This window comes from Cucurbita pepo, chromosome LG10 (genome assembly GCF_002806865.2).
Source record: "Cucurbita pepo subsp. pepo cultivar mu-cu-16 chromosome LG10, ASM280686v2, whole genome shotgun sequence".
In the NCBI taxonomy this organism is placed as follows: Eukaryota; Viridiplantae; Streptophyta; class Magnoliopsida; order Cucurbitales; family Cucurbitaceae; genus Cucurbita; species Cucurbita pepo.
Window position 1 is genome coordinate 4684523 of NC_036647.1, and position 22226 is coordinate 4706748.

At 38.5% G+C, this 22226-nt stretch overlaps 5 protein-coding genes and 1 long non-coding RNA gene across 9 annotated transcripts; 3 read left to right on the forward strand and 3 right to left on the reverse strand.

The window, feature by feature from the left end:
- Positions 1-749: 749 nt before the first annotated feature.
- Positions 750-1581, reverse strand: LOC111803984. The gene is made up of 3 exons (XR_002816451.1): positions 1404-1581; positions 1080-1247; positions 750-897 (listed from the first exon to the last, which is right to left on the reverse strand). It is a non-coding gene; the product is annotated as an uncharacterized LOC111803984 (long non-coding RNA).
- Positions 1582-1765: 184 nt separating this feature from the next.
- LOC111803983 (vacuolar protein sorting-associated protein 28 homolog 2) lies at positions 1766-3252 on the reverse strand. 4 transcript variants are annotated; one of them, XM_023688614.1, is made up of 2 exons: positions 3235-3252; positions 1766-2671 (listed from the first exon to the last, which is right to left on the reverse strand). In XM_023688614.1, coding segments are annotated over exons 1-2 (738 nt in total). In that variant the 5' UTR covers positions 3236-3252; the 3' UTR covers positions 1766-1934. The 4 variants fall into 4 exon arrangements, with proteins under 4 accessions (XP_023544382.1, XP_023544383.1, XP_023544384.1 ...); XM_023688615.1 differs by lacking the exon at positions 3235-3252 and adding an exon at positions 3119-3219; XM_023688616.1 differs by lacking the exon at positions 3235-3252 and adding an exon at positions 3113-3210.
- Positions 3253-3600: 348 nt separating this feature from the next.
- Positions 3601-8105, forward strand: LOC111803503 (pre-mRNA-splicing factor SYF1). The gene is made up of 5 exons (XM_023687937.1): positions 3601-5418; positions 5740-5924; positions 6007-6177; positions 6908-7360; positions 7512-8105. The coding sequence occupies exons 1-5, from the start codon at positions 3921-3923 to the stop codon at positions 7941-7943; spliced, it is 2739 nt and encodes a 912-aa protein (XP_023543705.1). The 5' UTR covers positions 3601-3920; the 3' UTR covers positions 7944-8105.
- On the reverse strand, positions 8096-10282 carry LOC111803505 (quinone oxidoreductase PIG3). Its single transcript, XM_023687938.1, has 6 exons — positions 9967-10282; positions 9395-9574; positions 9077-9158; positions 8899-9006; positions 8636-8794; positions 8096-8417 (listed from the first exon to the last, which is right to left on the reverse strand). Exons 1-6 carry the CDS (start codon positions 10216-10218, stop codon positions 8221-8223), a joined length of 978 nt encoding a protein of 325 aa, XP_023543706.1. The 5' UTR covers positions 10219-10282; the 3' UTR covers positions 8096-8220.
- A 150-nt stretch (positions 10283-10432) lies between these two features.
- On the forward strand, positions 10433-14306 carry LOC111803372 (endonuclease 4-like). Its single transcript, XM_023687738.1, has 9 exons — positions 10433-10716; positions 11150-11330; positions 12065-12175; positions 12254-12309; positions 12703-12786; positions 13023-13115; positions 13240-13307; positions 13791-13864; positions 14034-14306. The coding sequence occupies exons 1-9, from the start codon at positions 10603-10605 to the stop codon at positions 14150-14152; spliced, it is 900 nt and encodes a 299-aa protein (XP_023543506.1). The 5' UTR covers positions 10433-10602; the 3' UTR covers positions 14153-14306.
- Positions 14307-15379: 1073 nt separating this feature from the next.
- LOC111803374 (internal alternative NAD(P)H-ubiquinone oxidoreductase A1, mitochondrial-like) lies at positions 15380-18898 on the forward strand. The gene is made up of 9 exons (XM_023687740.1): positions 15380-15572; positions 16145-16778; positions 16846-17059; positions 17149-17309; positions 17375-17440; positions 17523-17686; positions 18177-18291; positions 18366-18545; positions 18637-18898. The coding sequence occupies exons 2-9, from the start codon at positions 16191-16193 to the stop codon at positions 18790-18792; spliced, it is 1644 nt and encodes a 547-aa protein (XP_023543508.1). The 5' UTR covers positions 15380-15572; positions 16145-16190; the 3' UTR covers positions 18793-18898.
- Positions 18899-22226: the final 3328 nt, after the last annotated feature.

The window sequence follows — 22226 nt, forward strand, 5'->3', positions numbered from 1 at the left end:
AAATTAATTATTAAATTTGGATGAACAACCTATATTTATGTTCTCGAGCTCTTTCCAAGTTCGAAATTAGATTATATTTTAGTCTCCTAATTAGATTATATTTTAGTCTCCTAATCTTAAATTTGCGTTTATTTAGTTAATAAACTTACAGAACTACAAACAATCGAACTTACGATTCTTTTTAATAAATACAAGATCGAAACTTCCCGGGTTTTCGACTAATTTATAAAAATTCATAAACTAGAGAGATAAAAGTTTGGTTTTGGATTGAAGCAAAAAAATAGATTAGCACAACACGATAGGTGCATCCGTACTCGGTAGCAATAAAATACTAATTCGTATGTAGCAAAGTTGCACGCTTGGAATGAATTGATACCAAAAAGTTGGAGATGATCTTCTTTCTAGACACCAACTTCAAGTGCCATTATCCTTCACAAACATTATTGGACATGGGCAGCTCAGTGCAATGGAATCTGCCCACCTTCCTGCGTAGGGATGGATAGGTATTTCTCACATTCTCACATCCTCTATGCCCCACCTGCTATCCCTATCAAAATCCAAGATTGCAAGATAAAATCACGATGGACCTTATCAAATATAGTTTTAATATAAAATATTGGAGCAGTGGACTAGCAAATATTGTTCTCTTTGAACTTCTCCTCCCTCTAGGCTAGCAAATATTGTTCTCTTTGAACTTCTCCTCCCTCTAGGCTTTTAAAATTCATTTGCTAGAGAGGGGTTTTAACACCCTTGTAAGAATCCTTCGTTCTCCTCTCCAATCAATGTGGGATCTCACGTATATAGTCTGGGAAAAAAAATGACCAAATACACTGCCCAACAACTAAGTAGGTGGATGGACGAAACTCTTCATGTGGACCAAACTCTTCACTTATGAACCTACAATTAACAACAAATTTACAGCTCAATTCAATCAAATCCAACTATCATAAAAACCTTTAATTATATCAATTTTAGATTCACTGTTCTTTTCAAACTAGAATTACTTGTCCATTAGAACTCGAGATACAAAAAGTTCAAGAAAAAAAGTATAGCCATAGGCATTAGAAATCACAACTTACAACTTGCTTGGGTACTGAAAAGGTGGGAGATCCAGGCAATCAAAGCCCGCCGTAGTTGCTAAGACGAAGATTTGGTACTAGATGCTTGCCATGATTTGGATTGACATGCTTTATACTAGCAAGATATGGTTCAAACACACAAGAAAACTCAGCATTGAGGACAAACTACTGCGAGAAGAAAATGGACAAATAGTTTGGGGAAATGAGCCAGCCAATGAGGTAATAAGTTACTGAATAAAGATCTGTAACAATGTAATAACCCACGATTCTGGAACTGAAAGCCAAAAAGTCACTAAATCCAACCCCACATAACCCCAAAAGTACCTAAAAAAGGATTTGTGGATCAGATGCAGATATAGCTCTTGGCGCAGCATGGCAGCATTTTCCACTTTCCTCTGCTTCAAAAGCAAAATATTTTCTTACAACAACCAGAATATCACAAGCATAATTCATAGAACTCTCTTCAACCCACGAGGAGTTTGAAAGAAAGAGCCTAATAGAAGAACATACCTATCAATACTCACAAGATCATGGGTCCAGGCATTAAGCCAAGCCTAACCCATCTTGGTGCATTGCTGTGCAGTTCCCATTTTCCTCGAGTTCCAAAGCACAAATTTTTCTCACAACAATCATAATTTACAAGTACAATTCTTCCAATCCATCTAAAGCAGCAATGGAAATTCAAGGGCACGAATATAAGAATAAATAAATAAAAGAGGGGTTCAACTCCTTCAACAGAAATCCATATTGAAAGGAAAGAAAAAGGAGCACAATCCATTCATGAAGATAGTGAATTTATGCAGTACGACAAAATCAATAAGCCTTTATTTACACACACAAGATTGCCATTAACATTCAAGTACCAGCAGTAGGCAAAGCGGCCATGAATGAATTATAAGAAGATTCAAGATCAAAGTGAAGCTGCCGAGCCTGCTGCTCAGTTAACTCATCCGCCGCGCCCATTTTCGAAAGTCGTCCAAGCCACTCCTTCATCTTCGTTTTCCCTTCAAAATCCGGCGGCAGAATGGTCAATTTGTTCAGTGAAGCAAAGAGATCCGAGAGCAGGGGGTGCACCTGATCCACAGCTACCATATTCAGTTTCAATGAATCCATAGCTGTAATAAAGTTCTGCACACACTCCGCCACAATGGCGGCGGAGGTAGTGGAGGAAGCAGCGGCGGATGCCCTGTGCTCCACCGTCGCAGGCACCCCAGAAATCACAAGACGATTAATCGCCGCCGGACAGTCCATTTTGTATGTGTCTGCAAATCGTTCAATACTCGGGACTGTGTCTTTGAGCGTCGAGGCCAGGGTTTTGAAATGTGCGATGAGTTTGAAGCATTCAGTCTCATAATCGGAGGAGGGGATAATGTCACGGACGTAAGCCTTTTCAAGCTTTTCAGTGGCCTTAATAATAGCGTAGAGCTCTGCAAAATTGTCGTACATTTCTCTCTCGCGCTTGTCGTTCCAAAGCTTGACCTCCATTGAAGCAATCTTCGAGTGCGAATGGTGAAGAGAAATTAGTGATTCTATATTACGTGAAGGATTGGAGAAGAGAACGGGACACGCGCAAAGAGAAAAACCTTCCTTCACTGAAGAAAACACAGAGATAAAGTAAACATAAATCCAGAAAGGTTCAATTCCACAAATCAACACTCAAAAACCACAAAATACAACCACAATCAGTTCAATCTAGAGACGTGAGGAAGGAAAAACAAAACATAGGTTCTTGATTGGAGCCAAATCAAATTGAAAAACACAATAAACCCTGAAATCGCAACGAAATACAGTAGAATCATCAATAGAAACCGGATCTAGAAGAAAAGAAGACAAAGATTTTCGTAGAACAAGAGGCAAACAACAAACAAAGACTTGTAATTCATGATTTTCCTTCGATTTCTCGGCAGCCAAACAGAAAAATCAGTAACAAGAACAGAGGGAAAAAAAAGCAAAACAAAGAATCAACTGAACTGAGCGAGAATCAAAAGGAAACAGACAAGAAGAACAGTCTAAGAAGAAAGGGAGATATTAACCCTTACAAGAGAAAGAGAGGCGATTCGTGAATGGGAGAGACGGAGGAGGGGATGAATAAGAAATCTGGAGAGAGAAAGGGAGGGAGAGAGGGGGGAGAGATTGCGTGTGGGCTCGCACATACTATTATTGCTGCTTACGGCATCTGCGTGTGGCAGTTGCAAAACAAAACACCCAAAATAAAAAAGGAAAATAAATAAATTCAAAAGTGATTTAAATCGCTGATTCATCTTCTCTTACGGTGGAGCGGCGGTACAGTATAGTTGATGCAGTCTCAGCTCTTTAGGGCCTGGTTACAGTTGGGCTTTTGGGCCCAAATCATATGTGGGCTGGAGCGTATTGGGCTTGACAAAAAAATATCTCGGCCCACATCCTTAGGGTTAAAATTGTCATTTACTTTTAAATATATTTTTTTAAAGCATAATTACCAAATTATCCCTTGATAAATTATCACAGATTAAACTTTCCAGAAATTTGCAACAAATAGCCGATCTACCGCGCCCTTCTTCTTCTTCTGTTCCTATCGACTTCTCCTTTTCGTCTCCTGAAGGGTTTAGGGTTCAGTTATGGAGGATTCTTACTGTTGAAGAGGCAGCCATTAGAGAAACTGCCCTCTGTTTCGGTGATTTATGCGCTATTGAGTTCATTGTACACAATCGAGCTTCGCTGCCTCTTTAACGGAGCCTTGCAACTTTCTGATAATTGTTTATCTTCCGATTTCCTCGTGCAATTTCAGTCGGGAAGCATTTTTCACAGTGTTTTGTTGTGGGAGATTAGCCGAATTAGGGCTGTTGTTAGGTTTTTTCTTCCATGTCGATTTCCCAAGATTTATATCCGTCGCAAGATGACCTTCTCTACGAGGAAGAGCTTCTTCGGAATCCTTTTAGTTTGAAGTTGTGGTGGCGCTACCTCATAGCACGAGCAGAATCACCATTCAAGAAGCGATTCATTATTTATGAGCGAGCTCTGAAAGCCCTCCCGGGTAGCTATAAGTTATGGTATGCATATCTGCGCGAACGCCTCGATCTGGTACGAAATCTTCCCATTACTCATTCTCAGTACGAAACTCTTAATAACACGTTTGAACGAGCGCTTGTGACCATGCATAAAATGCCTAGAATATGGATAATGTACCTACAAACTTTGACAAACCAGAAATTAGTGACCCGAACGCGTCGGACGTTTGACCGAGCCCTTTGTGCCCTTCCAGTGACACAACATGATCGCATTTGGGAGCCATACCTCGTTTTTGTTAGCCAAAAGGGTATTCCAATTGAGACCTCACTTAGAGTTTATCGAAGGTATTTAAAATATGATCCAACACATATTGAAGACTTGATTGAATTTTTGGTTAATTCAAATCTGTGGCAAGAAGCTGCTGAGAATTTGGCTTCCGTGTTGAATGACGATCAATTTTATTCTATTAAGGGGAAGACCAAGCATCGGCTGTGGTTAGAGTTGTGTGATTTGCTCACTAGACATGCCACTGAGGTTTCTGGGTTGAATGTTGATGCTATAATACGGGGCGGCATTAGGAAATTCACTGATGAAGTAGGGCGCTTATGGACATCACTTGCAGAATATTACATCAGAAGGAATTTGCACGAGAAGGCAAGAGATATATTTGAAGAGGGGATGACTACTGTTGTTACGGTAAGAGATTTTAGTGTGATATTTGATTCATACTCTCAATTCGAGGAGAGTATGCTAGCTCATAAAATGGAAAATATGGATTTGAGTGACGAGGAAGATGAAGCACAGGAAAATGGTCTCGAGGAGGAGGAGGAAGAGGACATCCGATTAGATCTTGATTTATCAGTTTCTAAGTTTGAGAAGAAGATACTTCTAGGGTTTTGGATGTACGATGATAATGACATTGATTTAAGGCTAGCTAGGTTAGACCATCTAATGGACAGAAGACCAGAATTAGCTAATAGTGTTCTTCTACGACAAAATCCTCATAATGTCGAACAATGGCATCGGAGGATTAAATTATTTGAGGGCAATCCCACAAGACAGATATTGACGTATACTGAGGCTGTGAGAACAGTGGACCCCATGAAAGCAGTAGGTAAGCCTCATACCTTGTGGGTTGCTTTTGCTAAGCTGTATGAAACCCACAAAGATCTTCCAAATGCAAGAGTTATTTTTGACAAAGCTGTACAAGTTAACTACAAGACTGTGGATAACTTGGCTAGCATTTGGTGTGAATGGGCGGAAATGGAATTGAGGCATAAAAATTTTAAAGGAGCTCTCGAGCTCATGCGTCGAGCTACAGCCGAGCCATCTGTTGAAGTAAAACGAAAAGGTAACTCCAAAATGCTTTCACATTAGTAATTCCACTCATGTATAATTATGTTGCTGATTCTCTCATTTACAGTTAATGGTAATCTAGGTTTTTCTTGTGTTAATGCATCTTGGCATTTATTTGCAAGTATTTTGGTCGCTTAGACCAAGGAATTAAATTAGAGGTAACTTTGTAGGATATTTTGAACAATAAGTTAAGTTTGTTTCTCAACAAAATAATACTCATTTTAACATGCCTGTATTTGTCATTGTGAATTTAATATGAGCTCAAGGTATATGGAGCAGCAGTAATAGTTACATTGGTTTATGGTTATAATTGCAGTGGCTGCTGATGGTAATGAACCGGTCCAGATGAAGGTGCACAAGTCCCTAAGACTTTGGACCTTTTATGTGGATTTGGAAGAAAGTCTTGGAACCTTGGAGTCTACCCGTGCAGTTTATGAGCGAATACTAGACTTAAGAATTGCTACCCCACAAATAATAATCAACTATGCTTTGCTTCTTGAGGTATGCTAAGTTTGGCTTATGTCAGTTTACCTTAACTTTTCTATTCTGTGGACAGGTTAACTCATAATTTTGACATGGTCAGGAACACAAGTACTTCGAAGATGCATTCAAGGTTTATGAAAGGGGCGTCAAGATTTTCAAATATCCTCATGTTAAAGATATATGGGTTACATATCTATCCAAGTTTGTAAAAAGATATGGGAAGACAAAATTGGAGCGAGCAAGAGAACTATTTGAGCATGCGGTTGAAACGGTATGTATAATGAATCTCTTATCCATCTCTTGCATCTCTTTGAATCAATAGAATTGGTTCTTATGAAGAAAAAAAAAAGGGTTCTTGTAATTATGCTGGAATGCAATTTTCCTAAAACTATCTAATAGCAATTGATTACAAACATGAAGCCTTTTGAATGTTCCATGACAGTTGGAGATCTTTGAAATTATTCTACTTTGGCTTGGTTTGAAGAAAGTACAAGAGTTCCAAGATGCTTATGAAGTTGTAGTAAAAGTTCTGTAAAGACTGGTGTCTGTAGTTTAAACATATTTGAAGCAAAAATAATGGACACTTTTTTTTTTTTTTTTTTTTTTTTTTAAGGAAACAATTTTCATTGATTGAGACTTGTAAATTGCCCCTCTAGCAATAGATATGCCTTCTTTTTTCCATTCCAAGTGACTGTCATATGTTCTTGTGCGTCTGGATCTAATTTAGATTATGAAAGTTCTTTGTTTCTGTTTTTGGAAAAAATGAAAATGGTAGGTAGGATTTGTGTTTGGTAATTCTTAAGGAGACCATTTAGGATCTTAAAATCCAGTGTTTCCTCACCTTTATTCCCTTCTGGAGCAATACTTTTTGAGTATTTCTTGCTTCATTATAACATTCTTTTTCATTTAGTAGATTCAAGGCCTTGCCATTGTTTGGCAGTCGAATGATATACAATAGATATGATAATGCTAATGGTTCTATATTTTGATTGTGCATCCAGGCACCCGCTGATTCAGTTAGGCCTTTGTATCTTCAATATGCAAAGCTTGAGGAAGACCATGGTTTGGCAAAGCGAGCTATGAAGGTCTATGATCAGGCAACTAAAGCTGTTCCAAATAATGAGAAATTGAGCATGTATGAAATATACATTGCCCGTGCAGCCGAGATATTTGGTGTTCCTAAAACTAGAGAAATCTATGAACAAGCAATAGAATCTGGTCTTCCGGATCAAGATGTGAAGACCATGTGCTTGAAGTATGCTGAGCTGGAGAAGAGTTTGGGAGAAATTGATCGTGCTCGTGGAATATATGTATTTGCTTCACAGTTTGCAGACCCGAGATCAGATTTGAACTTTTGGAACAAGTGGCACGAGTTTGAGGTCCAACATGGAAATGAAGATACTTTTAGAGAGATGCTTCGTATCAAAAGGAGTGTTTCTGCTAGCTATAGCCAGGTATTTTCTTATTCAACACCTCTAATGTTAACTGGAAATATTGTTAATTGATAGTACCTCAATGTCATGAATTTCAAGACTGTGGGCTATATAAGAGTATGGTGTTATTATAACTAAATGTTACACATTTGTACCCTTTTCTGTTCTTCAGACACATTTTATTCTGCCGGAGTATCTAATGCAAAAGGATCAGACACTGAACCTTGACGAGGCAAAAGACAAATTGAAGCAGGCTGGGGTTACAGAAGACGAAATGGCTGCTCTTGAGAGGCAGTTGGCCCCGGCAATCGAAGACTCGGCCAAAGATAACAGCCGTAAAGTTGGTTTTGTGAGTGCTGGAGTGGAGGAATCACAAGCAGATGGAGTACCAAAGGTCACTGCTCATCAAGAAGACATTGAATTGCCAGATGAAAGCGACTCGGAAGAAGACGAGAAGGTTGAAATTGCTCAAAAAGAAGTCCCATCTGCAGTGTTCGGAGGCCTTGCTCGAAAGAAGGAAGACTCCGATGAGACCGACAGAGAGAAGGATGATGACAGCCATCTTGGCGCGCTTGAGAGAATAAAAAGGCAAAAAAAAGCTTAGTAGTAGTGTTTTGTAATTTAATGAAGAGTTGTGTTAAAATTAATGAATTTTTGAAGGAAATATCAACAGAAAAAAACACCCACCCTTCCTGCATTCTTGGGGTTTATGGTAGAAAAGAACATCTTTTTAGACTATAAATTACAAGTAATCGATTATTTCAAACTGAGATTTATTTCATTTCCCTCTAATTTTAATCGTTTTCTCTTGGAGTTGGATCAACAAAGTGCAATTAAAGGAAAAACAACAACAGGGTGCATATTTTGACAATCCATGTCCATCATGGAGCAAGCAGTATCTTCCCAATATGTTTGCTACTCTCCATCAGCTTGTGGGCTTCTGCTGCTGCTGACAATGGAAGATACTTGAAGATCACAGGCTTCACCTTGCCTGCTGCAATGGCTGGCCAAACTATCTTCTCAACTTCACTAACAATGACTGCTTTGTTCTCAAGAGATCGGTTTCGCAACCCAGCCGCTGCATACATGATACATGATATTTCGTCATTGAAAGATTATGTTCCAAAAAAGATGGAGGATACGAGAAAAGACCAATACTTCAAAAATGGATTTGAACTCATATAACTACAAATCAGTAGAATGAGTTTCTGATTTGGAGGGCTTGAACGAAAGCTTCTTTGAATATACGCTCAGACTGCAATTTATATCAACAAATCTCATTTAGAATGATCTTACCCTGCACAGTGAGGCGTTTCGCAAACAAACTGCGAAAATCTAGCTGCGTTACTGCTCCTCCCATGGTTCCAATAATAAAAAGCCTTCCATCTAAGTTTAAGCTTTCAAGGTTGCGCTGAAAGTATGGGGCTCCAATGCTATCGAGAATAACATCCACACCTGTCAAGGCATAAAGTTTCAGTGCTACAATCTTAGAAAGGAACAAGCATTCCGGAAATGGAACCTTTAAACATTGAATAGTTATAGAGATGCTGAAGACAAACCTTTTCCATTTGTTTCTTCTTTCACTCGTGCAACAAAATCTTCAGTTTTGTAATTGATGCATACATCTGCTCCAAGGTCTTTGCAGACAGCTAATTTATCTTCACTACCTGGCGACGAAGATTCAAAAACATCAGGACAAACTCAGGAACCGATAAAAGATGAACGTAATCCCTAGACCTGCAGTAACAAATACTCTTGCTCCTTGGTATTTAGCTATCTGAATGGCAAAAGTACCAATTCCACTTGAGCCTCCATGAACCTGAAATTTGAATACCCTTTCATTCATGATGGCAATACACAAATGAATTCAATTCTGATTATAAGTGAATCTATGTTTATCAACACATCCCCAATGGCAAAATTTTTCTTTCTTTGATTTTCCTTTTCACTCTTTTTCTATCTCACCCAAGTAAACTAAAACCAACATGAATTTTTCCAAAATCATACCAACAATGAAGTAAACTAAAACCAACATGAAGTTTTCCAAAATCATACCAACAATGTCTCTCCCCTCGATAATCGACTTGTCATAAACACCGTCGACCAAACAGTGCATGCCACCTCCGGAATACTAGCAGCATCCTTCAAGGAAACACCAGGTGGAATTGGAAGTACTTGCCCGGCTGGGACAGCCACTTTCTCGGCATATCCGCCTCCAGAAAGAAGAGCACATACCTGTGATGCAACAGTATGTTGAATGTTCAGATGCTAATGATTTCAATTCCTTGAAGGATACAGTATATGAGGAATTGAAAGATCACTAAAGAAAGTTTTGAATCCTCAAACGAGAATTATAAAACTCTGATGTTATCATTTCAAAGAACAAGAAACATGAGGTGACCTAGGGCACAATATTGAGCATTTACAGAAGAAACAGACTTATCTAATTCAAAACAATTCCCATGCAACAAGATGAACTAGAAATGAATTCCTCTCGCCCCATTAAAACACAAAAATCTACCCTTAAGACTTGACAGATAGAGAAAAAAAAAATTGAACTCAGAACAATTCGAGAACACTGCAACAAGATAAACTAGAAATGCATTTCCATTAAATTCATAAATGACCTGATCGCCGATCTTCCAGCGGGATACGTTTTTCCCAACGGCTTCGACGATCCCAGAGCATTCGAGGCCCAGATACGGACTGGCACCCTTGGGCGGGGGATAGAGGCCTTTCCTCTGTAACGTGTCGGCCCGATTCAGGGCAGTGGCTTCCACCTTGATCAGAACCTCATCGTCCTTGATTATTGGGTCCTCAACCTCCTGCAATTGAAGAACTTCCGCCTCGCCGGGCTCGCTAATCACGATAGCCTTCATTGTTTGTCTGCTGGTGGAGTTCTCAAATCACACGCCGAATAAATTCGAAGAACATATTCTATTTCATTTATTTTATATTAATTAAATTACAATTTGTTTATTTATTTATTTGTAAGGTTAAATTAACAAAAAAAAAACATAAATTTATATATATATATATATAATGTTTTTTTTTTAAGCAAAATAAATAAAACATATATTTTGGCATACTAACTATCCATTTTCTTGATGTACGCTCGTAACCTCTGATTGGCTGAGAGGCAAGCGTCGAAGAACGAGTATAATTTTGCAGGCGAGCTTCAGAGCCGACGGTCAAGTAGGTGAAGCCGGAGCTGCAATCACTGGGAAGAGTAGGGTTCCGATTTCACTGTGTTGATCGCGGAAATGGGCCAATCTGAGCTTTGCTTGATCGCGAAAGCGTTCGCATTCCTGCTACTTGTACCTGGAATCCTCGGCTGGGGAAAAGAAGGTCACTACCTAATTTGCAAGATAGCGGAGGTAAGCATCTTCGAGTTGTTTTTAAGCATCTGTTGCGTTTGATTTTGTCAAGCTTATCGATGTTACAAAAGGTTTATAGGGAAGGATTATAGCTGATGGGATTTTGGTTTCGGATTCTTGAAACTGTAGCTATCGCAGTTATAATAGCGTAAGCCAGGATTCGATTACATTAAACATGGTAAAGGAGAGAGGATTCTTGTGAAATTTGGTTAGCTATTAGAGAACTTTTTGACCATTTGGATTTTTTTTGCATAAAAACTTAAGTAAATTCTTTTAGCCTCTATATCAAGTCCTTATTAAGCTAGAAACTTTTAGTGGGGAGTTGTTTTGGAGCTGATTATAACTTATATCACACTATGATTAAGATTGCCGCCCTTAGATCCTGTAAAATTATTGTTGTAGTCAAAATCTGATATCAATTCCTTTGGTTTAGGGATATTTCACTGAAGATACTCTATCCATGGTCAAAGAATTGCTTCCAGCTTCTGCTGAGGGAGATCTTGCGGCTGTATGCTCCTGGCCTGATGAAATTCGATGGAAGGCTCATTATCGCTGGAGTAGCGCCTTACACTACGTCGACACGCCTGATTTCTTTTGTAATTATAATTACTCGAGTAAGTTTAGCTTTATGGTATTTTCAGGTTCTCTTGTGGTCTATTATGCCATATAACCGTTTGATATCATGCTTCTTGTTCATGAGCTTTAAGACTCAAATTCGTTGTCGAACCACACGATCAATACTGAAGCTGAGACATTTTATAGCTCATGATCACATAACCGATGCATCCTCTAAAGTTGTGTTCTATGGCTAAGGTCATCGCTGTCTAGCTGATTCCTATAGTATTATTGTGAGATCCCACGTCAGTTGGAGAAGGGAACGAAGCATTCCTTATAAGGGTGTGGAAACCTCTCCTTAATATACACGTTTTAAAACCGTGAGGCTGACGGCGATACGTAACGGGTCCAAGCGAACAATATCTGCTAGCGGTGGGCTTTGACTGTTACAACTATACTATCGATGTCTTCTTGAATTATAATTTCCGTATGTATCAGAATCTAAAATTTTGACTGAGAGCAAATTGTTTTTCAATTCAGGAGCAGTAGCCTGCTGTTGCCTTTCTAGCTTTGAAACATCTAATGTTGACAACTATGAAGTTAACGGAAACCAGTCATTCTGAATATGTCATATACAATGGTTATTAATTCAATTGAGTTTTGATTCCGTTCATTCAACGAGGCATTTTTAGTTGGAAGATTTAGCTCTAATAACTAATTTTCAATACTTGAAACTTGAAAGTGCTATTTTGACTATGTCTGCTTGTGTAACAGTATTCTCTGCTTAATATAGGAGACTGTCATGATACTCATGGACATAAGGGTAGATGTGTGACTGCAGCAATTTACAACTATACTAGGCAACTTGAATCAGCTTACAAAGAGATGACTTCAGAAATTAGATGTAAGCATCGTAGATGACTAACGTTGTATGTATACACTTTTCGAACGAATGTCACTTACATTTACATGATATTTTCAGATAACTTAACAGAGGCTCTTATGTTCTTGTCCCATTTTATCGGAGATGTCCATCAGGTTTGCTCTTTCTACAGATCTGAACTTTAAGGCACATAGATAAATCGAAAATATAAAGTGCTCGATTCATGAAACTGGTATAACAGCAAAATTTAGTGCTCTGAATATAGTTGAAATTCACTCAATGGGCTATTCTCAAGCTTCTCATCCTTTCCAAATAAGATTTCTTAAAGTTTGATTAGTAGGTTCGTGTATTAATTACATAGATACATTATAGCCTCCATTAGTGGAGTCTCTCACCTTTTTCTTTTACAGCTCTAAAATTCTATAATATAATGCTTTTTGAAATTCTTCAGTGGTTCTGGTTTCTTGTACCTACTGCATTTTTCGAAAAAGAGTTGATTAATCCACGATTTCGTCTCTTTGCATCTGATTTTCCTTTTTCAATGGCAGCCCCTGCATGTCGGTTTTGTTGGAGATCTAGGAGGTAACTCAATAACAGTCCGTTGGTACCGTAGAAAGACTAATCTCCATCATGTAAGTGTCAATTGGAGATTTCAACCCCCTCTCACATCACAAGTACCCTGCTTTACTCTCTATTCTTCCTGCACCTGTAACCAGTAGACTAAAAACACAAACCATCGTCAAAAGTTTCGTCATGATGGTTAAAACTTCAAGATCGGAATCCCATGAAATTCTGCAGAATGTTGTGGTTTTTATTCATCTGGTATTGAAATAGTTTTATCCATAAAAAAGAAATAGTTTTGCTTCAGGTATGGGATAACATGATCATTGAGTCTGCCTTGAAGACATTCTACCATTCAAACCTTACACTAATGATTCAAGCCATCCAAACCAACATTTCGGTAAGCCTCCTCTTTCTACTTTTATGTCCTTATATACCTTTTACGACAGGAGTAGAACTTGTATTTCTTATCTTGAACTTGTTGTCCTCTTTCCTTATGGCATCATCTTTTTAAATTTCTGAAGGGTGAATGGTATAATGATGTCTCAGCTTGGAGAAATTGCGCACTGAACCATACAGCCTGTCCTAACCCGTGAGTTTTATTTATTCTCCCTTATCCATGTATGGTGAGATGCTAAAATTTGAAACCATGTAGTCAAATGATTCCTCTGCTATCATACAAACATCTCTGATTAGTATACGACTGTGAGATGATGCTTGTGATAGAAAAGGAATTGTCTTGTTCATGTAACGGCCCAAGTCCACCGCTAGCAGATATTGTCCTCTTTAGGCTTTCCCTCAAGGTTTTTAAAACACGTCTGCTAGTGAGAGGTTTCCACACCCTTATAAAGAATGTTTCGTTTTCCTCCCCAACCGATGTGGGATCTCACAGTTCATGTCTCCAAGACTTCAAGCAGCGAATTATAACATGTTGCTGAGACAGTGAGACTTAAGATGTCCTTTTCTTTAGTTTGGAAGGGGAGAAATATATTCAGAGGATGAAAAGTAACATTCATTTGCCTACCCTAAAGTTCTTGGCATAACAAAATTTATTGCGGTGCCTCTTATCTTTCAGGTATGCTTCTGAAAGTATTAGCTTGGCATGTAAATATGCATACAAGAACGCCACTCCAGGAAGCACACTAGAAGGTATGGCTTCTTTATCACATCAACTTAACAATGCTGTGGCTATAAGTAGGTGGAATAGTTCAACTCTTTTTCCAGTTTTTGCTCTGCGATCTTAGCTTCTTGTATCTATTGAATTTAGAGTTCAGTGGCTGGCTGCCCAAATAAGCAAAAGTTCTATTGTTTGTTGCAGACAGTTATTTTCTCAGCCGGCTGCCAATCGTTGAGAAAAGGTTAGCACAAAGTGGCATAAGATTAGCTTCTACCCTCAACCGTATCTTTGCTTCTGAAGTAAAAGTGGCTGAAATTTGAAGGATCCATTTCTATAAGTCATTAAAATGGTTGAGAACATGAATTGATTAGTGTTCCATTCTTGTGTCTTTGTATATTATACTATTAACTAGGACAGTCGTCACTGTAAACGACATGATATTGAGGAATAATATGATTGTTGATTTACTGCTTTTGTTCTGCATTTTAAAGATCAAAGCCAGAATGCTGTCTAAGTTCATAGAATAGACAAACCCCGTCCCATATTCAATCTAGAAACCCAGATTTGTGAGGGATTCATAGGAGATAACGAACTGTCAAACATAAACATCTGATGTGACATCCTTGACAACGCAGACCACTTTTTTGGCTGCTTTCTAGAATGTGGAAAGACCAGTTTATTTACCAAGAATCAAATTTTGGTCCATCTGAAGTCGTAGTTAAAACAGGAGTGTAATTGCAAAGATGGCTTCTTTGAATGTGTAACGATCCAGATCCACCGCTAGCAAATATTGTCCTATTTGGACTTTCCCTTTCGGGCTTCCCCTCAAGGCCTTAAAACGCGTCTGGGGGAAGGTTTCCACACCCTTATAAATGGTGGTTTGTTCTCCTCTCCAACCAATGTGGGATATCACAGAATGTGACAACCCAAGCCCACCGTAAGCAGATATTGTCTACTTTGGTCTATTACGTATCGCCGTCAGCTTCATAATTTTAAAGCGCATCTACTAAGGAGAGATTTTCACACCCTTATAAAAAATGTTTCGTTATCCTCTCCAACCGAAGTGGGATTTCACAAAAAAGAAGTTGACATATTCACATTCCAGAAGTTCTTGCATCATTAAACGTGGAAAAGATGACCACCCGTTTGGGACGTTGGTCCTTATTCTTCATGTAATACATGTCAATAAATCAGCTGTACAGTGACAGAACACGACTTAAACATTCTCATGGTCAACAGCCACCACAGACTACCTCGTTTTATAACTTGATTACATAGAGAAAAAAATGCATTTTTAGAAATGTATGGAACACAAGGAGGAAAAGGTACCAACATTTTGGGAACTATGTCGAGAAGAAAGTGTCAGAGAAGCAGCCGGAGGTGGCAGGTGGCGGCTGCCGCCTTTTTTGTTCCGGATACTTTCCCGGAAAGTCCTTAAACTTCTCTCCCCATTCCCAAAACTCCAATCTTTTGCAATAAAATAATAACGTAATAAATGACAGAATATTCGGAGACGAAGCAGAATTACTTTCTTGCACCCCAAGTTACCTAATCTTGGACCTTGGGTTGCTATCCCTCCCTGTCTTTTTGCAGCCGTTTAACAAATATTAAACACATGGCTATTAATACTTTCCTTGCATAAAAAAAGAACCCCAAATCAGTTTCTTCCTCAAAGGGCTCTCCACGTTTCTCGGATTTGCTCGCCGTCTCCCTTAGCTCCCATCAGAAGGAAAAGAAAAAGTGATCTTGTGCTCTTCCTGCATTTGCTTTCCTGTTTATTTTATTTGCATTCAACTGAGTTACCCATTTTGTTTCTATGTTCTTCAATACTCTTTCACCATTGTCTTGTTCTTTATTGGGTTACTAATTACATGTTGTTTTTTCCCTTCTTTTCTGTATTCTTAAAGAATGATTTTGTTATGGAAGTGTATAAATATAAAGTGTTAAGTGGCTTCTTTTGTAGATCTGTTGTCCTTGATTCCATGGAAGTGGATGCATGTGTTTGTCATAATGCTCGTCACATTCTTGTCCTTTTCTTTCTGTGTTATTTCCAAAAAGAGAGTGAAATCTTAGGAGCTTGTTACTGACGATGCTTGTAATGCCATGGAGCTTGGAATGATGGGAATTTTTGTTGTCTTTTTCATTGGTTATTTATACATCTAGGAGAGTTCCCTTTGTATCTGCCACCATTTGATGAGCTGAGCAAAGTTGTCTTTTGTTTGCTTGTCATGTAGTGATGAAATCTACTTTCTATAAACTAGACTAAGCCTCTCTCACGATATTTGCTCATTCTTATTTCTTTTCAATTGCAGCAGCTTAGTATAACGAGAAAAGGAATTCCCAAATCTTGTTGTCAAGATGGTTTTATCAAGGATTGCCAAGAATGGACTGAGAAGATCAGGAAGCACATTCAATAAGCATTCACACCAGAAGAATCCATATCCCCAAGGAGCATCAACATATAAAAGCTTCATCCAATCATTCAACCCTGCCACTACAAATGCCTATGTCTTGAACCTTCCTCACATTCAAAGAGTGAACCCCATGACTTTTTGGAGCAGGGGAATAAGTACAACGCCACAGCGTCAATTTCCTTCTGCTGAAAGGGTTGTAGAGGAATCTGATTTAGAGTGTGATGAGCCATCTTTTTGGCCTGGACTAGAAGCAACCAAGCCAGGGGAAAAGCCAAGGGTGGTCGTTCTTGGCACTGGCTGGGCTTCTTGCCGTTTCCTCAAGGGACTTGATACAAAGGTTTATGATGTTGTTTGCATATCACCGAGGAATCACATGGTATTTACTCCTCTTTTGGCTTCAACTTGTGTTGGAACATTGGAATTTCGCTCTGTTGCTGAGCCTATCAGTATGATACAAACTGCATTGGCAAAGGATCCCAATTCTTACTTTTATCTGGCTTCTTGCACTGGCGTTGATACAAATAAACACGAGGTACACAGTTCATTTTCTTTTCCTTATTGTTATCTTTCAGTAATCATTTCTTTCATTCATCAACCAGGTGTTCTGTGAGACTGTTAACCATGGTGAACTCCCCCATGAGCCTTACCAATTTAGAGTGGCTTATGATAAGCTTGTGATTGCTGTTGGAGCTGAGCCCTTGACCTTTGGCATCAAGGGAGTGAAAGAACACGCCTTTTTCCTCCGTGAAGTAAACCATGCTCAAGAAATACGGAAAAAGCTTCTTTTAAATCTAATGCTCTCTGAAAAACCAGGTTATCTCGGCCATCTTTGTTAACAGATGTCCCATTCTGTCACTCTTAGTAATCAGCAAAGTAACTTTAGATGCTACTGTTTCCTGCAGGTATATCAGACGAAGAAAAGAAACGCCTTCTTCATTGCGTGGTGATCGGAGGCGGACCAACAGGCGTCGAGTTTAGCGGCGAATTGAGCGACTTCATTATAAGGGATGTTCGAGATCGTTATGCTCATATTAAAGACGACATTAAAGTTACACTAATTGAGGTACAAAACATTGTTAAGAAGAAGATACAATATTTGTAGGCTTTGACACTTCTTTTCACAAACAGGCAAATGAGATTCTGTCTTCTTTTGACTTCGGGCTGCAAACATACGCAACAAAGCACTTGACCAAGGTAGTACAGTCAGCATCAGCTCTCCGACAAGTTTTCTGCTTAGAATCTGTCTGTTTAATAAAAATTTTGTTTTGTTCATCAGTGTGGCGTTCGCCTGATGCGAGGTGTTGTAAAGGAAGTGCTTCCTGAGAAGATAGTTCTCAGTGATGGCACTGATGTTCCATATGGGCTCTTGGTATGGTCTACGGGCGTTGGTCCCTCTGAATTTGTGAAATCACTCGATCTTCCAAAGGCCCCTGGCGGAAGGTATCTATCTATAAGCTGAAGATCCCACAAGCCCCTCTTCTCGTCTCTTCCCGGCCTTTTGTGAGATCCCACGTTGGTTGGAGAGGGGAACGAAACATTCCTAACAAGGGTGTGGAAACTTCTTTTTAATTAGACGCTTTTCAAAATCGTAGGCTGACGACAATACATAACGAGCCAAAGCGGATAATATTTGCTAGCAATGAACTTAGGTGGTTACAAATAGTATCAGAGCCAGACACCGGGCGGTGTACCAGCGAGAACCTAGCCTCCAAAGAGATGGATTGTGAGATCCCACTTTAGCTGGGGAGGGGAACGAAACATTCTTGATAAGGATGTGGAAACCTCTCCCTAGAAGGAAATAAAACATTTCTGATAAGGATGTGAAAAACTCTCCTTAGTAGACGCATTTTAAAACCGACGCCTCGTTGGTTTCTTATACCACTGTCTACAATAGTTTTCAGTAAAAGCTTTATAATGTCAAATGCAACAGGATTGGCGTGGATGGATGGATGCGAGTTCCATCAGTGGAAGATGTTTTTGCAGTTGGGGATTGCGCTGGTTTTCTTGAACAAACAGGAAAACCAGTTCTTCCTGCTCTAGCTCAGGTATGCAGCAAAAACACTTGTTTTATTTTATACCTTATAATCACCCAAGTTAATGGGATTTCTGGGTTAAACAGGTTGCAGAAAGGGAAGGAAAGTATCTTGTAGAACTGTTCGACAGAATTGGAAAACAGAACGGAGGCAAGGCTTGGAGTGCAAAGGACATGTCTTTGGGTGACCCTTTTGTGTATAAGCATCTGGGAAGCATGGCAACAGTCGGGCGTTACAAGGCTCTTGTCGATCTACGCCAGTCCAAGGTTAAAACCATTCTTGCTTGATTCTTCTTGATTTAAACAAGAATATTTGTGGATGATGAATTGATTTGTGGGTGTTGTTGGGTATTAACAGGATGCAAGAGGCATATCACTTGCAGGCTTCCTGAGTTGGTTCATATGGCGATCTGCATATCTCACTCGTGTAATCAGCTGGAGAAACAGGTTTTATGTGGCTGTCAATTGGGCTACCACTCTTGTTTTCGGCAGAGACAACTCCCGGATTGGTTAAACCCAACAAAATTTAGAGTTTTTTCTTTTCTTTTACTCATGTTCTTGAATTCTTTCAGTTTTGGAGAAAAGTTGAAAAGGCAATAAACTGATGTTGTTGATATCACTACTACAAATTTACAACCTTAATCTCTTCGACCTCAAAATTACAACATGTTTCTGTTATGTACAATGTTGTTGTTGCTGCTACTGTTGTGTTTCTGATTTACAAAGATAGAGGTGAGAGTTTGAGCCAACCCCACCATGATCCCCATCTTCACTTGCCCTCTCTTCGGGATCAGACGCCCAGAAACTCTCCGACCGCCGTTGTTCATCGCCCTACCTTCTTCACCCATCACTGCAGATTTCTTCTATAAACAGAGAGATGATTTGTTCTTGTTGATGAAGTTTTGGATACTCAAAAAGCCACCACGAGATGGGTTTATTTATAGACCCAAAATTATTTGTAGATAAGCATGTCCTTTGCTGATGAACTTGCTTGCTACGCACTCTGTAATACACTCTTTTTTAAATTTGTTCGTAGGTAGTCTTGGCTTTTGCACAACAGCTGTGTTTTGGATTTTTATATATGTGTGAAATTACCATTTTCTCCTCCCGGATCAGACCAGCTTAGGGGGGACATTTTGTAAAAGTCAAGGGTGTTTTGGGTTTTTCAGGAAAAGAATGGGATTCGACCGTAAGAACAGGATAAAGGAGTTCATAAAAGAATGAAAATGGAGTTTGATTTGATTGATTTACTAAGAAAGTTTTTTGGGAGTTTGTGCTTTTGAATCCATTTTGACCAAAGCTTTAAAAGAAAAACGTGTTTAATGGCTTCCACTAACAATAAATAAATAAAGAATCTTGCAGGTGGAGTCTCCCCTGACCCACACCTAAGGGGACACGCTGGCATTTTGTTCGCTTTACCTGAACCACATGGCACCTCTCCCGGCAATACCAGCCGCCGGTTTTATTTCTTTATTAATTTACTAAGTGAGGCACCGCCGCCGGGTACTGTGTGGTTGCGGAATTGGAATGGCGGAGGTTCATGTATTTTATTTATTGAATCATTTTATATTATGTTATATAATTCATTCGTCGATATAAAAATACGTGTGTAACGACACAGATCCACCGCTAGCAGATATTGTCTTCTTTGAGTTTTCCCTTTCAAGCTTTAAAACGCATCTAAAGCCTTTACAGATGGTATCAGATGATAATATCTGCTAGCGGTAGATCTGGGTCGTTACAAATGGTATCAGAGCCAGACATCGAACGATATGCTAGTGTTCTCGTTGTTCCCCAAAGGGGGTAGACACAAGGTGGTGTGCCAATAAGGACACTGGACCGTAAATGAGGTGGATTTGGGGGCGGTCCAACATCTCTTGGAGTAAGGAAAAAGTGTCAGCGAGTAGACTGGTCCTGAGAGGGGGTGGATTGTGATGTCCCACATTCGCTGAGGAGGAAAACAAACCACCATGAGTGTGAAAACCTTCCTCTATATAAGCATTTTAAAGCCTTGAGCGGAAACCTAAAATGGAAAGCCCAAATATAACAATATCGGCTAGCCGTGACGTTACACGATCATTTCTTTTTTAAAGGAAATTTGCTTCATAATTATTATTCCAGTTTTCTCAAAATTGCAAAATACTATTATTGTTAAATTACTATTTTCTGATAATTTTTCTTAAATTTTTTATTTTGTGAATTTATTATTTAATGAAGTAAAATAATTAAAAAAAAATACCGTTTCTATTTATTTAATAAGTTATTTATAGGTTTACTTTTTAAAAAATTATTTAATCTATTAAATATAAATATAATTTTTATATGTAGTTAAAATTAGATTTTCATTTTTCATGTATAATAAATTTGGATTAATTGTTTGAGAATTTATAAAATTTCAATAATACTATTATTATTTTACAGTAATTAAGCATGCTAATTTAAACACACCTCACCCCATAAATTCTCTAATNAAAAAAAAAAAAAAAAAAAAAAAAAAAAAAAAAAAAAAAAAAAAAAAAAGACACGTATACACAAATTGATGGACGCCATGGAAAAGGGCATCGCAGTTTCTTCCTCATCCTTCAATTACCAATTCGGAAGATCTTAGCGTCTTATCTGTGACGTTCGTTAAAATTTGAACCGCTCACACTCGGAAAATCAGAACCGTCGATTTCAAAAACCAATCAACGCTCCCGATTAACCCCTCATTTCCGACCGCCGTGAGAGAACATCGAAGTCACGGAGTGAGCAATTCCCGCCAGAATCCCCATTGTCACCTGTCCCCTTTTTGGTATCAAACGGTCAGAATACTTCCTCGACAAATCTCCACCGTTGATCGCCTTGATTCTGCTTCCGGCCATCTCTGTACCTGAAGTTTCTGATTTACACAGCAGAAGAAGAAGAAGAAGAAGAAGAAGAAGAAGAGCTTGTTATGCTTCGAATCGGCTATACATATACATATATATATATACACAAAACCAGAAGGCAAAATGACGGAAATGCCCCCCCAGTGGAAATTGACGATTTAGACCCTGCCTGCCTAACTGACGTCTTGCTTTCTTCTTCTCAAAATTTTCAAAATCAATCAAACTTAAGCCTAATTTACCAATTTGACCTTTTCTCTTTGGTATACCCACAGCCAGTGATGCCAGCTGTCAAATCCATAGATAACAATAAAATAATAATAATAATAATATTTTGACTTTGAACAAAAATTCAAATTTAAGCGTTTACTTGACCATCAAGCTTTTATTTTAAAAAAAAAATTGTAATTAGGCTGAACCTTTGACTCGAACCCTTGAACCGCAAGGAATTGAATAGTAAAAGGTGAGTAGTGACGTGGCATCAGAAAGACTTGCGTAAGGAGTGAAGGGTAATTTAGAGTTTTCACATTGAGAATCTGATGATGTGGCATTAAACGTAATAAAAAAAATGAAATCATTTATCACATGAAAAATCTGGTAGGAAAAAAATTAAAAAAAGAAAAAAAAAACGTGCTCATATGGCCTCCACTAGCTAAAAGGCTGCCCCGCCACTAACGGTGCCGTTTTGTCCATTTTTGTGGTGCTCCGATTCACTTAATCTTATCCAAGTTGTATCACTATCATAATAATAATAATTTTAATTATTATTATAATAATGTAAAAGCGAGTTTGCAATAGGGCATATTAAAACATTATAATTAAAGGAATGCATGTCACACCCACTAATATCGATAAAAGAAAAAGGCCAAAAAATGATACATAAACCTATGCTTTTAATGATGGAATTGAAGCCAATAATAAAAAACAAACATTAGCAAGTTGCAAATAATTAATTTATATTATTACACGACAAAAACCAGACACTGAATCTTAGTGTCCAAATTTTATAAACTGCTGTTGGGTTCAATGTATTGTTATATATATAAATAAATAAATATATTTCAGATCTTGTATTTAAAAAATA

Excerpts from the sequence above, each read along its gene's own strand:
- LOC111803505 (XM_023687938.1), bottom strand. The coding sequence starts at position 10,218 with ATGAAGGCTATCGTGATTAGCGAGCCCGGCGAGGCGGAAGTTCTTCAA. Across the intron at positions 9,007-9,076 it reads AAGAGTATTTGTTACTGCAG|GTAGTGAAGATAAATTAGCT; the intron begins GTCTAGGGATTA and ends CTTCGTCGCCAG. Across the intron at positions 8,795-8,898 it reads AGAAGAAACAAATGGAAAAG|GTGTGGATGTTATTCTCGAT; the intron begins GTTTGTCTTCAG and ends ATGCCTTGACAG.
- LOC111803372 (XM_023687738.1), top strand. The coding sequence starts at position 10,603 with ATGGGCCAATCTGAGCTTTGCTTGATCGCGAAAGCGTTCGCATTCCTG. Across the intron at positions 13,308-13,790 it reads CATACAGCCTGTCCTAACCC|GTATGCTTCTGAAAGTATTA; the intron begins GTGAGTTTTATT and ends CTTATCTTTCAG. Across the intron at positions 13,865-14,033 it reads TCCAGGAAGCACACTAGAAG|ACAGTTATTTTCTCAGCCGG; the intron begins GTATGGCTTCTT and ends TGTTTGTTGCAG.
- LOC111803374 (XM_023687740.1), top strand. The coding sequence starts at position 16,191 with ATGGTTTTATCAAGGATTGCCAAGAATGGACTGAGAAGATCAGGAAGC. Across the intron at positions 17,060-17,148 it reads AATGCTCTCTGAAAAACCAG|GTATATCAGACGAAGAAAAG; the intron begins GTTATCTCGGCC and ends TGTTTCCTGCAG. Across the intron at positions 18,546-18,636 it reads TCGATCTACGCCAGTCCAAG|GATGCAAGAGGCATATCACT; the intron begins GTTAAAACCATT and ends GGGTATTAACAG.
- LOC111803503 (XM_023687937.1), top strand. The coding sequence starts at position 3,921 with ATGTCGATTTCCCAAGATTTATATCCGTCGCAAGATGACCTTCTCTAC. Across the intron at positions 5,419-5,739 it reads TGTTGAAGTAAAACGAAAAG|TGGCTGCTGATGGTAATGAA; the intron begins GTAACTCCAAAA and ends TTATAATTGCAG. Across the intron at positions 7,361-7,511 it reads TTTCTGCTAGCTATAGCCAG|ACACATTTTATTCTGCCGGA; the intron begins GTATTTTCTTAT and ends TCTGTTCTTCAG.